This window comes from Aspergillus bombycis, assembly GCF_001792695.1.
Source record: "Aspergillus bombycis strain NRRL26010 chromosome Unknown contig00004, whole genome shotgun sequence".
NCBI classification, from domain to species: domain Eukaryota; kingdom Fungi; phylum Ascomycota; class Eurotiomycetes; order Eurotiales; family Aspergillaceae; genus Aspergillus; species Aspergillus bombycis.
In genome coordinates, this window is record NW_019170006.1 from 153,362 (window position 1) to 171,224 (window position 17,863).

Below are 17,863 nucleotides of genomic sequence, written 5' to 3' on the forward strand. Positions count from 1 at the left end.
CCCGAGAGTAATTGGCATTTCCTGCATGAGTCCATGCCCATCGGAAATTTACCGGACCTTCTCGTCCACTCCGTCTTCATGCCAAGGTCGCTTAGATGTCAAGCGTCCGAGAGTCTACTCTATCGATCACGGAGGAATTATGACTCTTGGCACGGACTAAACTTCATTGAGCTATGATCTTCAACGTCGCCGGCCCTGAAGAGCGTTAATCTGGTATACGCGCCGTTCCGGCAGAGTGCCGACTCTGCAACTTCCAGGGCAGGTTGATTCCCCAGGGACAGATCGGACTGGGATTAAATGTCCGCCCCCTGTTCGGGCATGTTTCGAGTCAGGCGGGCATTGTCCAGAAATGACGTCGATCGCATGTCGAGTCATGTATATATATTGGACAATAGGACCCGGATGAAGGGGGTTTGTTGAATGCATTAAGCGCATGAATCACGACTTGCTCTGAAAGACTGGATACTACCTTTCTAGCTTTCTTCGCATTAAACAATTTATCAAAATGAAGGCGTTCGCCCCATTACTCTCCCTCGGCTTAGCTACCTCCGTGGCAGGCCATGGTTACATGTACATCCCTTCCAGCCGAACCCGTCTCGGCAATGAGGTATTTGCCCCCTCTTCCTACTCCCACCTTCTAGCTCAAACCTGACTAACGACCCCAGGCCGGTGTCGATTCGTGCCCTGAATGCGCAATCCTCGAACCTGTCTCCTCCTGGCCCGACCTCGATGCCGCAGCAGTCGGCCGCAGCGGACCCTGTGGCTACAACGCCCGTGACGGTATCGACTACAACCAGCCAACCACCAACTGGGGTTCCGATGCTGTGCAAACCTACAGTGCCGGCGAAGAGATTGAAGTGCAATGGTGTGTCGACCACAACGGTGACCACGGTGGCATGTTCACCTACCGGATCTGTCAAGACCAGACTATTGTCGACAAGTTTCTCGACCCGGATTACCTCCCCACTGAGGACGAGAAGCAGGCTGCTGAGGATTGCTTTGACGCCGGTCTGCTGCCCTGCACGGATGTCAGTGGCCAGGAGTGTGGATACAGCGCGGATTGCTCCGAGGGCCAGGCCTGCTGGCGTAACGATTGGTTTACGTGCAACGGCTTCGAGGCTTCGGACCGGCCTAAGTGCCAGGGAGTTGACAATGCGGAGTTGAACTCTTGCTACACCAGCATTGCCGGTGGCTACACGGTGACCAAGAAGGTCAAGCTTCCGGAGTACACTTCCAACCACACCTTGATTTCGTTCAAGTGGAACTCGTTCCAGACCGGCCAGATTTACCTCTCTTGTGCCGATATCGCCATCCAGTGAGCGTGTCTTTGCTCGTGAGCATGTCATCTGCTCAGTGGTGTTTACTTTGGTTGTCCGCTTGTGTACCCTGCCCGTGGTGGGAATATAACGACATATGAACTAGCTGTGGATTTATACCGTGTGTTCACTATTTTCAATGCACATGAAGATTTAGATATTCATTATCGTTCTCATTCAGTATTATACTCTGCATTCTTCTCAATATCAATAGTCTATCCAAAGAGACTAATAACCCTTTCTCATCCTCAATCTACCAGCCGGCGTCGGTAAAAAAAAAAAGACGAAGAAATTAATCAAAGCGGCACTGCCAGACTTGACAGTAGACCCCCATAGCCTTATCCCTTCTATTTTAAACAGCAAAAACTGTATCGGTAATCTCAGGCCCTGTGATAAGTATGGGACAGATACACAGAGCTTCAGCGAGAAGTCGTATCTTGAGCAGCATGTCCATATAATCTCATCCAAACATTCGACTTCGCCGAGTAGAGCAGCTCCTGCCTCATATCCCGGTCAAACACGAGCTATGTCTTGCAGAATTATCAAGTTTGACTACCTATCGTCAGAGACCGGCAGCAAGCATGGCGAATGAGTATGTACATATCCGGGCAGTCAATCCCAGGCAAAGCATTCCATGTTGTCGTTCCTGTCAGTGAACCATGACGCAACTCACGAGGACTTAACCGATGGCGAGAGCACCGCGGTAAGGATGCTCACAGCACCTGCGTTTTAAGTATTCTCACTATACAGGCTGGATGGATGGACAACTTCATTTATCATGGCCCCCTTGCAAACAAGCACATTGCTTACCACTAGACTAGGATACGATCCCATACGTGGTGGGTTGTGAAGAAGTAAAGGCGAAGGGCCGGCGTATGGATAGACACACAGGCTGACAAACTACTGGACTTGGTGAGGGGAACAGGCCGAGCTCTCTGCCCTAATTATCAAGTGGATAGAGTTGGATTCATACATTGAGCCAGGTCCATGGCATGAAGGATGATCCATATGCAAACATCCATTTTTCCTTATCGCTGTATGTAAAAGATCCCACGAAGAAGTAGGACACACTATTGCCCCCGCCATGTTTGAATATTCAAATAAGCTCCATACGAACATGGAGCACTTGCGCGAACCTATCCAATTTGGGCCTCTTACGCATGCCTTTCATGGGCTGGCTCAACACGATATCAGAGCACAAAGTCAAACCGACAAGCGCCTCAATTCCAGTGTTCCAGAGAAACATAACAAGATGTTATAAAAGAGCGACTACATACATACAGGTAAATATCAGAAGAGGGTTGACGGTGGGGCAGCCGTTCCAGGATTTGCGGTTGCATTGACAAAAGTAGGAATATTCCTATTCTCATTGTCACTGAGCAGTTGGAAAATCATTTTGTTCATGAACTGCGGGGCTTCCTTGCCAGGTGCAGTACTTTTTCCAAGACGGAGCTTGTTTCTATTGAAGACATAGAAATCATCCGAAACACGCCAGATATCGTCTGGGACTTTGCTCTTGACCGTGTTATACCAGTCATCTAGGATGTCGAACGTAGGGGCAATTATAAGATAACGCCACGACCAATCATCTTGGGACTGTCCACATACGTTAGGATTTAGTCGACAATGAGCAGGCTGTATCAATACTCACGTTTTTGGCATATGCGTAGTAAACCATGGTGGCGAGGCCAGGGATGGGCTGTTCGGGGAAAGATTAAATTGAATATGGTCTACAGCCTTGGAAAACAAACCGAATCTCAATGTGGTGAGGGCGGGGGAAGTTATCTTTATTGAAGAGATAGTTCATACATGATGTATAGAAAGCATATCGATAGGCCGTTGGGGCAGCCACGTCAGGCAGCCAGCAGATCGCTGGCACGCCATGACGCATCTTCCCCTCAGTCTACTTCCCCATTGCTGCTAGGCGTTCCGGCAAGGGCTGCATACAGGATCCCAACAATCTCACGCCAAAAAGCTCTTCTTCTAAAGCTCTGATATCTCTTTCATGTTGCCCGGCGGACTTCGGTGATTGCTTCTCATTCATTGGATTGAATGAACGTCGAATATTCCCGGTCTGCTTTGACATCTTGATCTAACATTACCACCCAGAACCTATATCGCTTCGACAAAATGACTAGAACTGATAAGCAGTTGAAGTATGATGTGTTTCTCTATCTCAGCTTTCAGGTAATACCGTGATCACTAATGCAGTTCAACAACAACAACAACAGACTTGACGACTATCAAGTAGGGTGGGTGTGCGCACTCCCCTGCGAAACTCAGGCATCAAAGGAATTGCTTGATGAAATACACCAATCGCACCAGCCAACTGGGGACGATAACAACTACATCCTTGGCAGCATGGAGGGGCATAATGTTGTCATAGCATCTACCGGCTCCGACGGAACTAACGCAGCTGCCGAAACGGTCACTAACATGCTTCGAACGTTCTCCAACATCCGATTTGGGTTGATGGTTGGGATCGGAGGAGGGGTGCCCGACGTCCCTGCGCTTGACGATCCCCTGGAGGATATTAGGCTTGGTGATGTTGTTGTCAGCAAGCCGCACCAAAACCACGGTATGTGCATATGTGTGTCTGCGACATAGATACAGAACAGGTTATTGAGCTCTCCTAGGCGGCGTGGTCCAGTATGACAAGGGAAAATGGCACGATCATGATGAATTCGAAAGGACATCACATCTTAACAAGCCTCCCAAAGTGCTACTCAAAGCGACAGCGAAGTTGCAAATCGAGCATAATGATGAAACAGGAAAAATCAACGACTACATTAAACATGTACTGGATGCTTTCGCGTCCCGAAAGAAACTCAAACGATATTCCTCTTTTCCAGGAAGAGGGAATGACCAGCTTTTCCGGTCAGATTACTCCCACGCTGGCGGTAAAACGTGTTCGAACTGCGATGCATCTTGCGCCGTAAAACGTCTAGCCCGAGAGTGTGACGAACCGCAAATTCATTATGGTACTATAGGATCGGCCAATGTTGTTGTGAAGTCTGCCAAATATCGTGATACGCTTCGGGAAAGCGAGAAGATTAAGTGCTTTGAGATGGAGGCTGCGGGCTTGATGGATAGTTTCCCCTGCTTGGTTATTAGAGGCATTTCAGACTACTCGGACAGCCATAAAAACGATGGTTGGCAACAATATGCTGCCGTTGCAGCGGGGGCATATGCTAAGGACCTTCTAAGGGTAATACCCCCCAAAGATATAGCAGCCACAGATCCAGCGGCCACCATACCTGGGGTCCTCCCCGTAACCAAGCCTAGCCCTGGAGTCGCCAATTTTGGGGCCTCTCAGCAAAAGTCACCTAGCGTTGACGTTACACCTCGAAACCAACATGCGACGCGGTGTTGGATAGGTCTGGTACATGCCAACGATATTGACAAGGTGCTGGTCTCCCGAGGAGACTCGTTTCGGAGTGATTTGAGAGATCTAATGAGACTAATGGTTGCGGGGTTTGGCAATGACTTTGATTTTAGACTGGGGAAATACCGAGACTTCATGACGAAGTATGGGCTACGATCGAATTGGCACCGATACGGAGGTCAGGATACTTTGTTTGGTGGCCTTGTCAAAGACAAAGCAGCCGAAAAATGCAAATCGGAGCACCTTCCAGACTCTGAAAGACTCCGTGCCGCGAGGGCTTTTGCGTTCATCCAGATCAGTCAAAATGGGGGGGTGGTGCAATTCTTGGTGTATGACACTGTTGTTCGCCTGTGGCAATATGCTGAAGGTCTTGAATGAGATTGACTTCTTAAACCATTAGCCTCAGTAGCTCTTCACACTTCCGCTGCAGAACAAACTGTAAAGCAGTGCTAGTCTCTCAATTCCCATCAGAAGCTCAAGGCTTAAGTACATGTATAATCTTTTAACTCTCACTTAAAAGTCTAATATTACAGTGTATTAGCTATGAGTCTATGGGTACAGTGCTACAGCTGGACTTGGGCTCGCGTAACTTTTGCCAGTAAGAGTAGTCAGCTTGGCAGGCATCTGAGCTGGGTGACTATGGATTGCTCCAGGATTGCTTGAACGCCTTTTCTCAATGCTCATGGAGCGCTCAGCACACGTACTTCTGCTTTGCCCTATGCTCTAGTATTGTGGAGAAGGAAAGCCCCAAAGTTTCCGCAGAAAAACCGTTCGGCAGTATGCCTCTTGCTTCATAACACCCATAACAGAAGACGAAAGAAGAGAAGGACAAGAATGAAGGAACGAGAAGGAGAAAGATGGAGATCATAGTTTTGACGAAAGGGTTTTTATAAAAGTCGTGACCACCAGGTGATCCAAGAAGCCCTTAACAAAAGCACCAGGATAGAGGATGATGATACTCTATCGCTTTGCCAGACAGACGCGATTCATCGGGCCAATTTCTCCGGAAAGGGAAAATTAACCAGCAGTCTAGTGACTAATCCCCATCATTAAATGGAGAAATCAGTTGGGTTATGTGGATTATTTATGGGAGGAAAAGGATAGTGTAGGCACGACGGACCGATACTCCGCGTCGGCTAAACTTCGGTAGTCTCCCCGTTCCCTTTTCATCGCGCCGTGATGGGCAATACTTCGCAATCGACCCTTATCGCTACGTGTTTCGGATCCACGGTCAGAGGTTGCGATGAGAACCTCGTAGTTTCACCGCAGAATCTCATCCCAACCGGGGAAGAATGACCACCAACCGAGATCCACCAATGGATAGATGATCCGTGCTTGCGACATCAAGCGGGGAGTTCGGGACGAACTCTCCAGACTCGCTATTGTTACTGACACGCTGCATGGTCAATCATCCTTGGCCCGTGGTGGTGGAGTAGGTAGTTGGGATATATATTTGCATGCCTCATAGTCCTTCTTGATCGGTCTCTCTTATTTTTCTATCCTCTATACTCCTTCCTACCCCCTCCATCTACCGTTATCATAACTATTCCACCCATAGTTCTGTCGGGATAGTTATCATTTTACTCCTACCATTCATTTCCTTCTTTCGTTTTTGCTTCTTTATCTTCACTTGATCAAAAGAAGCATAGATATACCCACACAGTACACCCAAAATGCCTCGTCTAGATGTGGAAAAAACCATCGAAGAACTCTCCCTAGGGGAGAAGGTCGCCTTGACGGCCGGTAAGCCAAAACCCCACGATCGCAAGACAAGTATATACTAACAACCCCCCAGGAATCGACTTCTGGCACACAGCCTCCGTGCCTCGTCTCAACATCCCAACTCTCCGCATGTCCGATGGCCCCAACGGCGTGCGCGGAACTCGCTTCTTCAATGGCGTCCCAGCCGCATGTTTCCCTTGTGCTACGGCGCTGGGCGCCACATGGGACACTGAGCTGCTGCATGAAGTCGGTCAATTAATGGGCGAGGAGTCCATTGCCAAGGGCTCGCACATCATTTTGGGTCCCACGATCAACACCCAGCGGTCTCCGCTCGGAGGGCGTGGATTCGAGTCCTTTGCTGAGGACGGTGTGCTCTCGGGCCACCTGGCCGGTCACTTCTCCAAGGGTATTCAGGAGAAGGGCGTTGCGGCGACCCTGAAGCACTTTGTGTGCAATGATCAGGAACATCAGCGTATGGCTGTTGATAGCATTGTGACGCAGCGGGCTCTGCGCGAGATTTATCTGTTGCCGTTCCAACTGGCTATGAGGATTTGCAGAACGGCTTGTGTCATGACGGCTTATAATAAGGTGAATGGGACTCATGTCAGTGAGAATAAGGATATCATCACGGATATTTTGCGGAAGGAGTGGGGATGGGATGGTTTGGTTATGAGTGATTGGTTCGGTACGTACAGCACCAGTGATGCAATCAAGGCTGGTTTGGACCTAGAGATGCCGGGCAAGACACGCTGGCGTGGAACTGCCTTGGCGCATGCCGTTTCGTCGAACAAGGTCCCTGAGTTTGTCATGGATGAGCGTGTCCGCAATGTGTTAAATCTGGTTAACTTTGTGGATGGCTTGAACATTCCGGAGAATGCCCCGGAGAAAGCTCTCAACCGCCCACAGGACCAGGCTCTCCTCCGCCGTGCTGCGGCGGAGTCCGTCGTGCTCATGAAGAACGAGGAGAACATTTTGCCTCTGCAGAAGGACAAGTCTATTCTGGTGATTGGTCCCAACTCCAAGGTTGCGGCGTACTGCGGCGGTGGCTCCGCGTCTTTGGATGCGTATTACACTGTCACTCCGTTCGAGGGTGTCTCGGCTCAGAGCAAGGGTGAGGTCAAGTACGCTCAAGGTACCTACTCGCACAAGGACCTTCCTCTCCTTGGGCCCTTGCTGAAGACTGCCGACGGCAAGACTGGCTTCTCATTCAAGGTGTACAACGAACACCCTACCGAATCTAACCGCGAACTGATCGAGGAGCTGCACCTGGTCTCGTCGAGCGGTTTCCTCATGGACTACGTCAATCCCAAGATCAAGTCTTTCACTTACTACGTCGATATGGAGGGTCTCTTTACCCCCGAGGAAGACGGCGTCTACGACTTCGGCGTCACGGTCGTCGGTACGGGTCAACTGTTCATCGACGGCGAGCTCGTCGTGGACAACACCAAGAACCAACGCCAGGGCTCTGCCTTCTTCGGCTCCGCTACCGTCGAAGAGAAGGGCTCGAAGGAACTCAAGGCCGGCCAAACGTACAAGATCCTCTTCCAGTTCGGCACAGCACCTACCTCCGACCTCGACACCCGCGGGGTGGTAGCCTTCGGACCCGGTGGCTTCCGCTTTGGGGCCAGCCGTCGCGTCGGCCAGGAAGAGCTCATCGCCAACGCCGTCAAGCTCGCCTCCGAGGCTGAACAGGTGGTCATCTTCGCCGGTCTGACCAGCGAGTGGGAGACCGAGGGCTACGACCGCGACCACATGGACCTGCCCCCCGGCAGCGACGAGATGATCTCGCGCGTGCTGGAGGTCAACCCGAACGCAGTCGTGGTGATCCAGAGCGGCACTCCGGTGACCATGCCCTGGGCCAACAAGACCAAGGCGCTCCTGCACGCCTGGTTCGGCGGCAACGAGTGTGGCAACGGCATCGCGGACGTGCTCTACGGCGACGTCAACCCCTCCGGCAAGCTGCCCATCACCTTCCCCGTGCGTCTGCAGGACAACCCCAGCTACGTCAACTTCCGGTCCGAGCGCGGCCGTGTGCTCTACGGCGAGGACGTCTACGTCGGATACCGCTACTACGAGAAGACCGAGCTGGCCCCTCTCTTCCCCTTCGGCCACGGTCTCTCCTACACGACGTTCACCCGCTCCGACCTGACCCTCAGCACCACCCCCGAGAAGGCCCAGTACGAAGAAAGCGGCGAGCCCATCACCGCAACCGTCACGGTGACCAACACCGGCAAGGTCGCCGGTGCCGAGATCGTCCAGCTCTGGGTCACCCCTCCGGCAACCGAAGTGAACCGCCCCGTCCGCGAACTCAAGGGCTTCGCCAAGGTCTTCCTGCAGCCCGGCGAGCAGAAGAAGGTCGAGATCGTCGTGGAGAAGAAGCTGGCAACCAGCTGGTTCGACGAGATGCGCGAGAAGTGGGCGTCCGAGAAGGGCGAGTATGAGGTTCTTGTTACCGGTACTGGCGAGGGTGTTCTCAAGTCGTCCTTCCAGGTCGAGAAGACTCGCTACTGGCTGGGTCTGTGAGTTCTAATTAGAAATCGGGGGATGTGCATGAAGTCGCTGGACGACTCTTCCTTTTGTTAAATACGCTTTATGGGTATGAGTAGACGCGGAGATTTGAATTATATGCTTTATGATGTCTATATGATTCTATACATAGATAGGTACCGGACTTTCTATACTGTTCGTAGCTGACCTACCCGAGTGTCCATTGATGCAGAGCTCTTAAGGGCAATCAAACGCAGAAACAAGAAATGAAGGTGGTTCTCCATCCAAGAAGGATAATAAACAGAGATGACGATGGACGATAAGCTTACACAGACTTGAAGCAGCCGATCTAGAGCCAAGACACGGCCGTTCGAAGCCCTAACTGGCCGTTTGGGAAATCTACATAAATAGTAGAAGCAGGAGCTCCCGAGTCGGTTCTATTTGGAAACATAGTAAATCTCTCCAGTTGGACTGAACCCGGTATCAAACTCTGTAGTATAACAAAGTGCTATGAACCTTTCGATAACACAGGTACGCTACACACATTCAAGAAACATGAGACATTATATTCATCTAATCGTACAGACCTTCCTATCATGCCATGACTGTGGCTTCTAATGAGACAATTAATGGTGTGTATACCCCGTTTCCAGACTCCAGTAACGGCCTTCTCCCGCCCAGCAACACATTCCAAACGAAAACACCATCCAAACCCCCCAATCCTCAATGCGTAGCAGCCCAATCATCAGGCAACCTCAAATCCTTCGGCAGACGATACTGCCCAAAGCAAGAACCGGGCGACTTGCACTTCTCCAGCCCACACCGTCCATACAACCGACAATAGCAATCCTTCGCAGAGGGGCAAGCTTGGTGATTCAACGCTTCTAGGTCAACCCCCTCCGAGACCCCCGGCACCGGATTCTGCTTGATAAATAGGATGTGCCAGATGTAGGACAGGATACGGCCGGAGGTCCGGTCATCCAAGGGCGCCGCGTTGCGATGAGTCCCCGCGTCCAACAGCCACTGTCGTAACGCGACAAACTCGTCCCTGGCATGGCGACGGATGTTGTCTCGCGCAACGACGAATTGCGCGCAGCATTGCGAGCGGACGGTGTGTGTGCGGCCCAGCTTGGCATGGCTCCCCGCGCCGGTACCGAATAGGGCATCGAGGGCTTTGGGGAGCGCGATGTCAGACACGGCGCGCGCGCTCCAGGGCTGGAGGATGGCCGTGAAGGTGTTTTCGAGGCTGCCCTGTGGCGCCACATGGGAGGGACAGGTGCTGAGACTCCAGTCACAACGGAGGTTGTGGTAGCCCCATGGTTCCAGGGCAGCGGGGATGTTGAGCGCGGCGAGGAGGTCGGCGTTGTCGTATACCGGGTGGTCGTTGTGCCAGGCGAAGCGGGAGCCGTGCGCGAAGACGGCGCCGCGCGTCGGGATCTGATCGTAGTTGTCGATGATGAAGGTCAGGTAGGTCATCGCTTCATGGCCGCGGTTGGCCGGGACTCGGAGCGATTTGGACTTCGGGTCCTCGGGTGCGTCGACGGTGTATACGCAGATGTGGTACTTCTTGCTGAGCGCATCGAGCCACGAGGGATCGCCGTCAGCTTCGACTCGGGATATGACGAGCGCCGGTTTCGAGGATTCTTTGAGGCCCGGGCAGAGGCCGCGGGCCAGTGGGAGGACCTCTGAGTTGGTCTGGTAGGTGACCCTAGTCCATGGGTATGTTTGGGGGTTTTTCTTAACGGGAGATAGCGAGGGCGGGCAGTTCAGGTAGAGGATGAGGAATAGGATGCACCCGAAGACGGTGAGTTGGATGAGGGATTTTTGAAATTTGCGTCTCATTTTACCGGATCATCTTCGATTGGGAATTGGATATGTACACTATGTACTATAGGGTACTGGGGTTGGGGATGAAGAAGCTGAAAAGGCTTCATATTTTGTGCTCGACGTGGGGGAAGCTCGGAACTCCATTCCAAAAAAAAAAAAGAAAAAAAAGGCGCGTGTGGAGATTTGGCTCCAGATGCCGGTGTACCCGAATTCTTTTTGGTGGCATAGCCCCATTCCTACTGAAGCGCTAACGGGGGTGATCTCCACGGCCAGTTCACAGCTGATATTGACATGAGCTTACATCTATACCTCTTCTTGACAACGATCGTTAATACAAACATAGACATAATGAAAAGCTCTACATCCACTAAACAATTGGATTACTAGTATGACCAGTGAAGATTTGCTAAGCTCCCCCATGTGGCTGATCCATTGTCGACACAGCCCTTGATTGGTTGGATCTGCATTTCTAAGTCCGGATTGGAAACACAACCGTTGTGGATCCCCGCCAAGCCTTGTTGTGTCCACTTGGATTACAGTCACTGATACTGGAAGACTGACTTGCACTTACCTACTACTAGTAGTACTCGTCTAGGAAAGTGAAATGTATATCCATCATTACACTTGACTTCAGCCCCTTCTGGAATACTAGTAGGTGCGCGTACTCTAGTACGTACTATATACATTTAGTTGCTCAATCAAGGAAGTTTCCTGTCAAAGCGTACGCCAATCCATGAGGGTGAAGCAAAACGGTGGAAATTCGGATTCTAGGGATCAAAAGCAAGAGACAATGAATATATATAACTGAGTATTTATATGACGTCACATCATATCCACAAACGCTGTTCTTTGAAGCGTTCTCATCCAGGAAAGCCATACATCAGGGTCACCTGGATGAGCGAATGCTAAATACAAGGCCAGTCCAAGACTCTAGAGCTCAACCGGTAATTCCCGAGAGCTTCACCGAATCCAAATCAAGGTCACTTAGATGTCGGCGCTGAAACGGATGATTGCATCGTTGTAGTCATCATCGACGTTATCCTCGCTCGCAATCTCCCACTCCATTTTTCGAACCTTATAGTCGGCATCGTAAACGGTGTTGTAGACCGGACGCAGCACCTTCGACATTCTATACTCTGCACCGGAGCTCGAGTTCTGGAAGTTGATTGTCCAGGTGCGGAATCCACAGCCTTGGATAGGCTCAAGGTCGACACTCTCGTCCCCCCCCTCGAGGGTCATGGCCTTGTCTTCACCGCTGCCTTCGAAAATGTACTTGCCTCTGCCAATCTCCTCGATGGTGACTCTTTGGCGGAAGTCTGCGTTTGTCTTGCCGGCAATATGGATTTTTGCACCGTCCGGGATGGAGATGACCACCGGGCCTTCCGGGTGGATCATGTTGGCGTTGGGATGCATTTTTGAAGAGTTGGAAGGGTTTAATATGAAAGAACCTGTAGAAGCTAGAGGGGTTAAGCAATTGTGATGAGAATGTATCCGAGGACAGTAGCAGACCTTTGAGTAGATTGAGGACCCTTGGGAGCTATGGGAGCTATGGGAGCTATGGGAGCTAATTGGGTGAACTTGAACTTGAGCTTGGATAGATTAACTGCTCAGGGCCGGCGGCACCTGGGTTTATATGCTTGGAATAGTCGACCAAGTACGCATTGCGTCAGCCCATCATTCTGTCCCTTTACCAGCTTGGATCGTAACAACGGTGGTGCCACGTATACCAAAGACAACTTCGACACCGTAGGCTGTGTTGAATGGGAATCAAGAGATAATCCCTGCCGTCGCAGGTCGTCAAGCATGTATACCGTATGCGCAGATGCCTGAAAGCTTCCTAGACAAGTGACACTATCCAGAGTCGAATGCACGTTCCAAAAGACATAACGCTATGGAAGATAAAAGCATTCCAAATACAGTAAAGGAAGCCATTTCCCTGCATATTCTGATCATGAGCGACCGGATTACCAGGGACGATACTTGCGATACGTCAGATTTATACCCCTCGAGAGATGATTTGGCCTGCGAGTCAGATCGCCTAGTGCCCATTCTCCGTTGATACCTAGTGTTGGAGGCGAGCACTCTGTATGTTATTTGTCTTTCTCTACCACGGCGGCGCCACCAATGGACAAATCATCCATTTTCCCCGACAATAATCTTGTGGTGTGAATTTCAAGTGGCCCATCTGGAACATCTGGGATGTATCAATGCCTTAGCAGATACAGACAGCTCTGTAGATGACCATAGTATTCACCCAAAATATAGAGCGATGGGATAAAATGACCAAGTTATGGTATTCTTTCCGAGGGACGGTTGGGCGAGAATACGGAGCAGGGTGCGAAGATGGACGATAGGAACCCCAATAAGACCAATCAATGAGAATATTGGCATGTTGAGGGGTTTTACTCTGCTTGTCGACGTAAGGCAAGCCCTACCCCCCTGCAATCTGTCAAAAGTGGATGTGCCTCGTCCTGTGCCCCGCCAATGACTAGGCAACATCATATGCATCCAAGCAACACCAGGACGGCATTCGACAATTGATCGATTCAACCCCCACAAATCGCGCAAGAATACATTCGGCGTAATGTAGTTGAATATAGATAGGGTCCACTTGAAGGCTCGCAGCATCAGTGCATGTAGCAGGCATAAGTTAACTAAATCCACCCGCACTTGTCGACGATATATGTACAAACGAACCGGGAAGTATTCTGAGGTTGAGCCCGTAAACAAATAAATGCCTTACCCGCTCTTGCAGACTATCACTGCACGTGCCGCCGGCAGATCACAGCCCTTTCACTTGCATGGGGTTCTTGGAATGCCACGCTGGACATGCGGCACGCCACTTCTATTCCAAGTTGCTGGCTTCTACTACCCCACTTTCCAAGCTAGGGCGTAGTCATAAGGAACCTTGGAAGGCGAACCGGAGGATTTGGAAGTCTGGCAGGAAGGAGCATTGATTGGACCTTGTCCCTCTACCTGAAGACCATATAAAGACGATAGAAGCCGAGGGCTATGCCACGTCAGGCATACTATGCTACACTGTGGCATTTGATCACTGGACTAGTTTCATGATGCTCAGGACACACCAAATCTTTTGAACTTTCTGATTGGGAGGCGGGATACAGATGAACATGTCAATATGCCCGTATGTCCGAATATGGCAGAACCGTGAAAAATCGGGAAAGGCGTAGTTCAGTCAATATTGGTATCTTGAAAAAAAAAGAAAAAAAAAAAAAAAAGTCATATGGACTGTGGCCCGATGTGATCTGGTGAAAAGGAAGGTAAGAGAGGGGAGGGGAGGGAAAAGAAAGGCGCAATACTAAAGCAGGTGCACCTTGCTTCGCTATTAAAACACGCAATCAGAACAAAAGTTCCCATACATAATCACCAATACAAATACTATCGCTAATAAATCCAATAGGATCGCTTCGCAGATACATGGCGATCAATGCCAGAAGACGTATAGAACGAAAATAGGACGGGGAATTCCGACGCGCAATGATAATAAACGCATTGTCAGTGGGTAATACCAAAGGGCTGCTCCACCAGAGCATGGTTTGCTTGGCCAGGGGCCCTTCGTGTTTTGAAAAAGCCTGCAATCTTCTGGAAAAGGTTGGGTTTATCATTGGAGGATGAAGGTGTTTCTGTGCGAGGCTTCCACTTCAGCGTAGTTGCTTTGCTCCTATGTGACCAGGACGTTTGGAGTCTGGAAGGGATTTCTTGGTGCTCTGACTGTGGATCTTTGCGCAGCAAGACTTGTTTCGGTGTCTGGGGCAATGCATTCGAGTTAGATTCAACCGTGTTAGCTTTCATCTTTGCCATGACTGCTTGTTGCAGATTGAAGTTACGCTGCGCCTCTTCGGCAACTGTTAGAATATGCGCAAAGCCATTGCCATCGATGATAACTCCGGGCTCGTTTTCACCCTTGCCAGATTGTGATGGGTCTAGTCCTGCCATAGCCCCTGGCCTCTCTTCAAGGAGCCTCGATTGGGCAATTAGCCCGGGCTGTTGACTTTGAGTGAGGCCACTAGAGACTCCAGTATTTGGCGAAGTGCTACTAAGGAATGTTGAAGGTGAGGTGAAGCTCGGAATTCCGTTCGAGTCCAAGCCAACGTCAGGATTGAGAAATACTTCCAAGTCTTCCAATGCCTCATCTGTACTTCGACCCGAGTTGCATGTCCCAGCGAGGAATGACATCGTATCCTGGTCTTTCGTTTGAGTATCTTCTATGGGATTGCCCATCATAGATTGTATTCTATCCTGTGGGGGATCCTTGGCTAGTGATTGACTATTCGGATTTTCTGTATAGCTGGTATCGGAGCCAGAGGTAGTGCTCCTTACCTGGCTGAACAAAGATCCCGCTGTGCGCTCGTCGGAGTCGGGGCGTGCATCGGAATGAGATGACTTCAATAATCGCATTGTCTGTCTGCTTGGTTGCTGGGTTAACCCAACACCCGAGTCAAGCTTATCTTTCAAGGCAGCAACCTCGGCGCCAACCTTTGGCGAAAAGTATTTCGAGTCAATTTGCGGTACGGTTCGATCTTGTCCGGCGCTAGACTGTTCTCCTTTCTCGTTTCCCATACGTGTCGACGGCTTAGATGATTGGGTGGCCGGTGGTGACGGCACGCCGCGTTCAATTCGGTATACAAGTAATGAGCAAGCATATCGAATGTCCGACTCTAGCTCCGGGCTAATGTATTGACGATGGGTTGAAGGCGACGATGGCTCATTATAGCCGGGGGTATCCACAAAATCATAATGTCGAGTCGGTTGTTCCTGGAATACTGAGAATGTGGGCTTCTAGGGAGTGTTTATGAGCCTCAGTCATGAAGGAAACGATGGTCTAGGATATACTCACTTGTATATGTAACAGCTGAGAAATAGATCCACGCCTATTCATAGTTGTGCCTTTTCTCCTGAGAATAGATTCCATTTTGGGTGACCGAAACACAGAATAAGAATACGGTCACGAGAGGAATGAAACACGCTTTATTTGAAAGAGAGTAGTGAAATTGTCCGAGTGGACAGGAAAGGAGAGGACCGTGATCACTATTTACCGGCCGATGTCGTTTTATTCGACTATAGGTATGGTCTTTGACCAGGTAGCCTTCCCAATTCAATTCGACAGTGCAACCAAGCGTTGGGCAACCAGTCCCAACAATGGTCAAAAGAACCACAAGCCGATCACAAATGAAAATGGTAGAAAATAAATCGTTCACGGAAGGTGTTCCAGAATGCAAGTCGAAGTCGTCGGGAGCGATGGCCTGGAATGTGGGGGGGCAGCCCAACTAGGCTTATATTGAAGGAATGTGGCTAAAAGAAAGATTCCAGATCCAGATCTGTGGTCAAGATGAGAACCATCCTATGACGAAAGAAATTGAATAGTAACACGGAGAGCGCTTGGTGTCAAGAAAGCGCCGGGTCGCCAGCGATGCATGAGGGAATTCCGGTATCAATACAAGGCGACAGGGCACATGGATACCGCAGCCCCAGTGGAGGATGGAAGGAGAATCACAAGCTCGGTTAACACATGAGACATCAAATGTTTTCCGAGGACATGGCCAAAAGAGTGGCTGCCGCGCAGGTGGAGTGTATCGCCAGGAGCAGGAAGCGAAAGCAACACGGTTAACAATGGGTGAACAACATTATCACGGGACAGTGGAACCCTGAGTACACTTTGCGTCCCTCAAACTATGAAAGTCATAATAACGACTTCGCACTGTTAGAGTCATTGCCTAGGGGGCGCCCAAGGGATGCCACCTCCCGTGCACTGACTGACTGACTGACTTTTAGCATGAAAACCGAATCCGGACCCTCCTGAAGGTGCATTAACTCCAAACTGGGGAATTAGTTCAATGATCTTCAAATGAAACAAGGAACGGCTTTCTCCACATTACATGGGGTGGGCCGGGAGATCATCTGGATCAATATGCCCGGGGATAGATAGCTCATATTCACCACCTTACATCTCATAGCACCATCAGTGTTCGGGCTGAGAAGGGAATTGGTTTTCTGCCGTGCCTCACAGTCGCACAGTACATTTTCTCTTCTTGCGTCCCTTCTTCTGTTCGCAAGCCAGGAGGCAAAAGGGCGGAATCAAGGGGTAGACCGATGAACGCCCGAGATAGAGATCGTCAATTATCCTCCCAATCGGGCACTTCCAAATCATTGCCCGACGACCTCAATTCCAGACCCAGTCACCCCATTGGTTCTGCAGGGAGACTATCAACTCTGGATCCATTTCCTGCATGAAAAATTTTTCTTTTAACCTTTTTAAAGGAGGAAGCGTCTTGACCAATGTTACTCTATGTGTGCATCAAATGTCTCGAGCGGCCTCCCGGAGTTACAGTAGTAGTAGTAGTAGTCACATAGCAATCCCGATCCAAAGGCATTATAAACACATACAAACATACGGTCCCCTGCATGACTCCAGCTCCAATCGTACTACTTGTATTCGACGGGTCAAATTTAAGTCCGTGGAAGACAATCAATAGATGTATGTCCCTTTTGTCTGCAAATGCCGCGGTCAAAGGAAAATGACCAGGCCGGATGGGCCCATGCACCTTGGATACTACGTCGTGTGGCCCCATGTTAGCCCAGAAAAGCCAAATGAAGGAGAAAAAGAAAAGAGGCGAGCATTGGCAGAAAGCCTGTTAGTATTACACGTATCACATGTCCGAGGTCGCCGGCAAACGCACGGAAGGAGCCGCCGATCTCAGTCTGGCTTCCCCAACTGTTCCCGCGACTTGCGCACGGAATCCCCATCTTCAGAAATCCTCAGGATAATACCCCGCACTTTAGCTTCAACTTTCAATTGGGGTCATGCGTTCCCCATGTTTTTCATGAAGAATTGAGTTCTGGTCACTGACCAGAGGCGAAGGCAGAGAGCGCTTCGACATGGGCTCGGGCCTCGTGAGAGGCAACTTCTAGCGTGATGCTTGCCGCCATTTTGCGTGGACCGACAAACGGCGTGACCTTCGGTGGAAAGCTAGAAATGAGATAGTCAACGATGTGCTTCCCCACAAAACTAAAAGATGTGCTGACCAGCATCACGGTGCATATTATGACTTGTCACTAGTATGTTCAGGGTTCCTGACATCACCACTCAAGTCATCATCAAGGCACA

General features: G+C 50.3%; 7 protein-coding genes across 7 annotated transcripts; 3 read left to right on the top strand and 4 right to left on the bottom strand.

The window, feature by feature from the left end:
• Positions 1-297: 297 nt before the first annotated feature.
• On the top strand, positions 298-1,319 carry ABOM_001080 (chitin binding domain protein; the record flags this gene model as incomplete). Its single annotated transcript, XM_022528210.1, has 3 exons — positions 298-411; positions 458-607; positions 666-1,319. 3 exons carry the CDS (start codon positions 298-300, stop codon positions 1,317-1,319), a joined length of 918 nt encoding a protein of 305 aa, XP_022393923.1.
• Positions 1,320-2,606: 1,287 nt separating this feature from the next.
• ABOM_001081 (uncharacterized protein) lies at positions 2,607-2,994 on the bottom strand (the record flags this gene model as incomplete). The annotated part of the gene is made up of 2 exons (XM_022528211.1): positions 2,607-2,912; positions 2,968-2,994. The coding sequence occupies 2 exons, from the start codon at positions 2,992-2,994 to the stop codon at positions 2,607-2,609; spliced, it is 333 nt and encodes a 110-aa protein (XP_022393895.1).
• A 527-nt stretch (positions 2,995-3,521) lies between these two features.
• Positions 3,522-5,079, top strand: ABOM_001082 (uncharacterized protein; the record flags this gene model as incomplete). The annotated part of the gene is made up of 2 exons (XM_022528212.1): positions 3,522-3,894; positions 3,953-5,079. The coding sequence occupies 2 exons, from the start codon at positions 3,522-3,524 to the stop codon at positions 5,077-5,079; spliced, it is 1,500 nt and encodes a 499-aa protein (XP_022393924.1).
• Positions 5,080-6,374: 1,295 nt separating this feature from the next.
• Positions 6,375-8,946, top strand: ABOM_001083 (beta-glucosidase H; the record flags this gene model as incomplete). Its single annotated transcript, XM_022528213.1, has 2 exons — positions 6,375-6,444; positions 6,497-8,946. 2 exons carry the CDS (start codon positions 6,375-6,377, stop codon positions 8,944-8,946), a joined length of 2,520 nt encoding a protein of 839 aa, XP_022393925.1.
• Positions 8,947-9,633: 687 nt separating this feature from the next.
• ABOM_001084 (DUF3431 domain-containing protein) lies at positions 9,634-10,752 on the bottom strand (the record flags this gene model as incomplete). The annotated part of the gene is made up of 1 exon (XM_022528214.1): positions 9,634-10,752. One exon carries the CDS (start codon positions 10,750-10,752, stop codon positions 9,634-9,636), a length of 1,119 nt encoding a protein of 372 aa, XP_022393920.1.
• A 969-nt stretch (positions 10,753-11,721) lies between these two features.
• ABOM_001085 (uncharacterized protein) lies at positions 11,722-12,150 on the bottom strand (the record flags this gene model as incomplete). Its single annotated transcript, XM_022528215.1, has 1 exon — positions 11,722-12,150. One exon carries the CDS (start codon positions 12,148-12,150, stop codon positions 11,722-11,724), a length of 429 nt encoding a protein of 142 aa, XP_022393921.1.
• Positions 12,151-14,253: 2,103 nt separating this feature from the next.
• On the bottom strand, positions 14,254-15,670 carry ABOM_001086 (uncharacterized protein; the record flags this gene model as incomplete). Its single annotated transcript, XM_022528216.1, has 2 exons — positions 14,254-15,537; positions 15,596-15,670. 2 exons carry the CDS (start codon positions 15,668-15,670, stop codon positions 14,254-14,256), a joined length of 1,359 nt encoding a protein of 452 aa, XP_022393922.1.
• Positions 15,671-17,863: the final 2,193 nt, after the last annotated feature.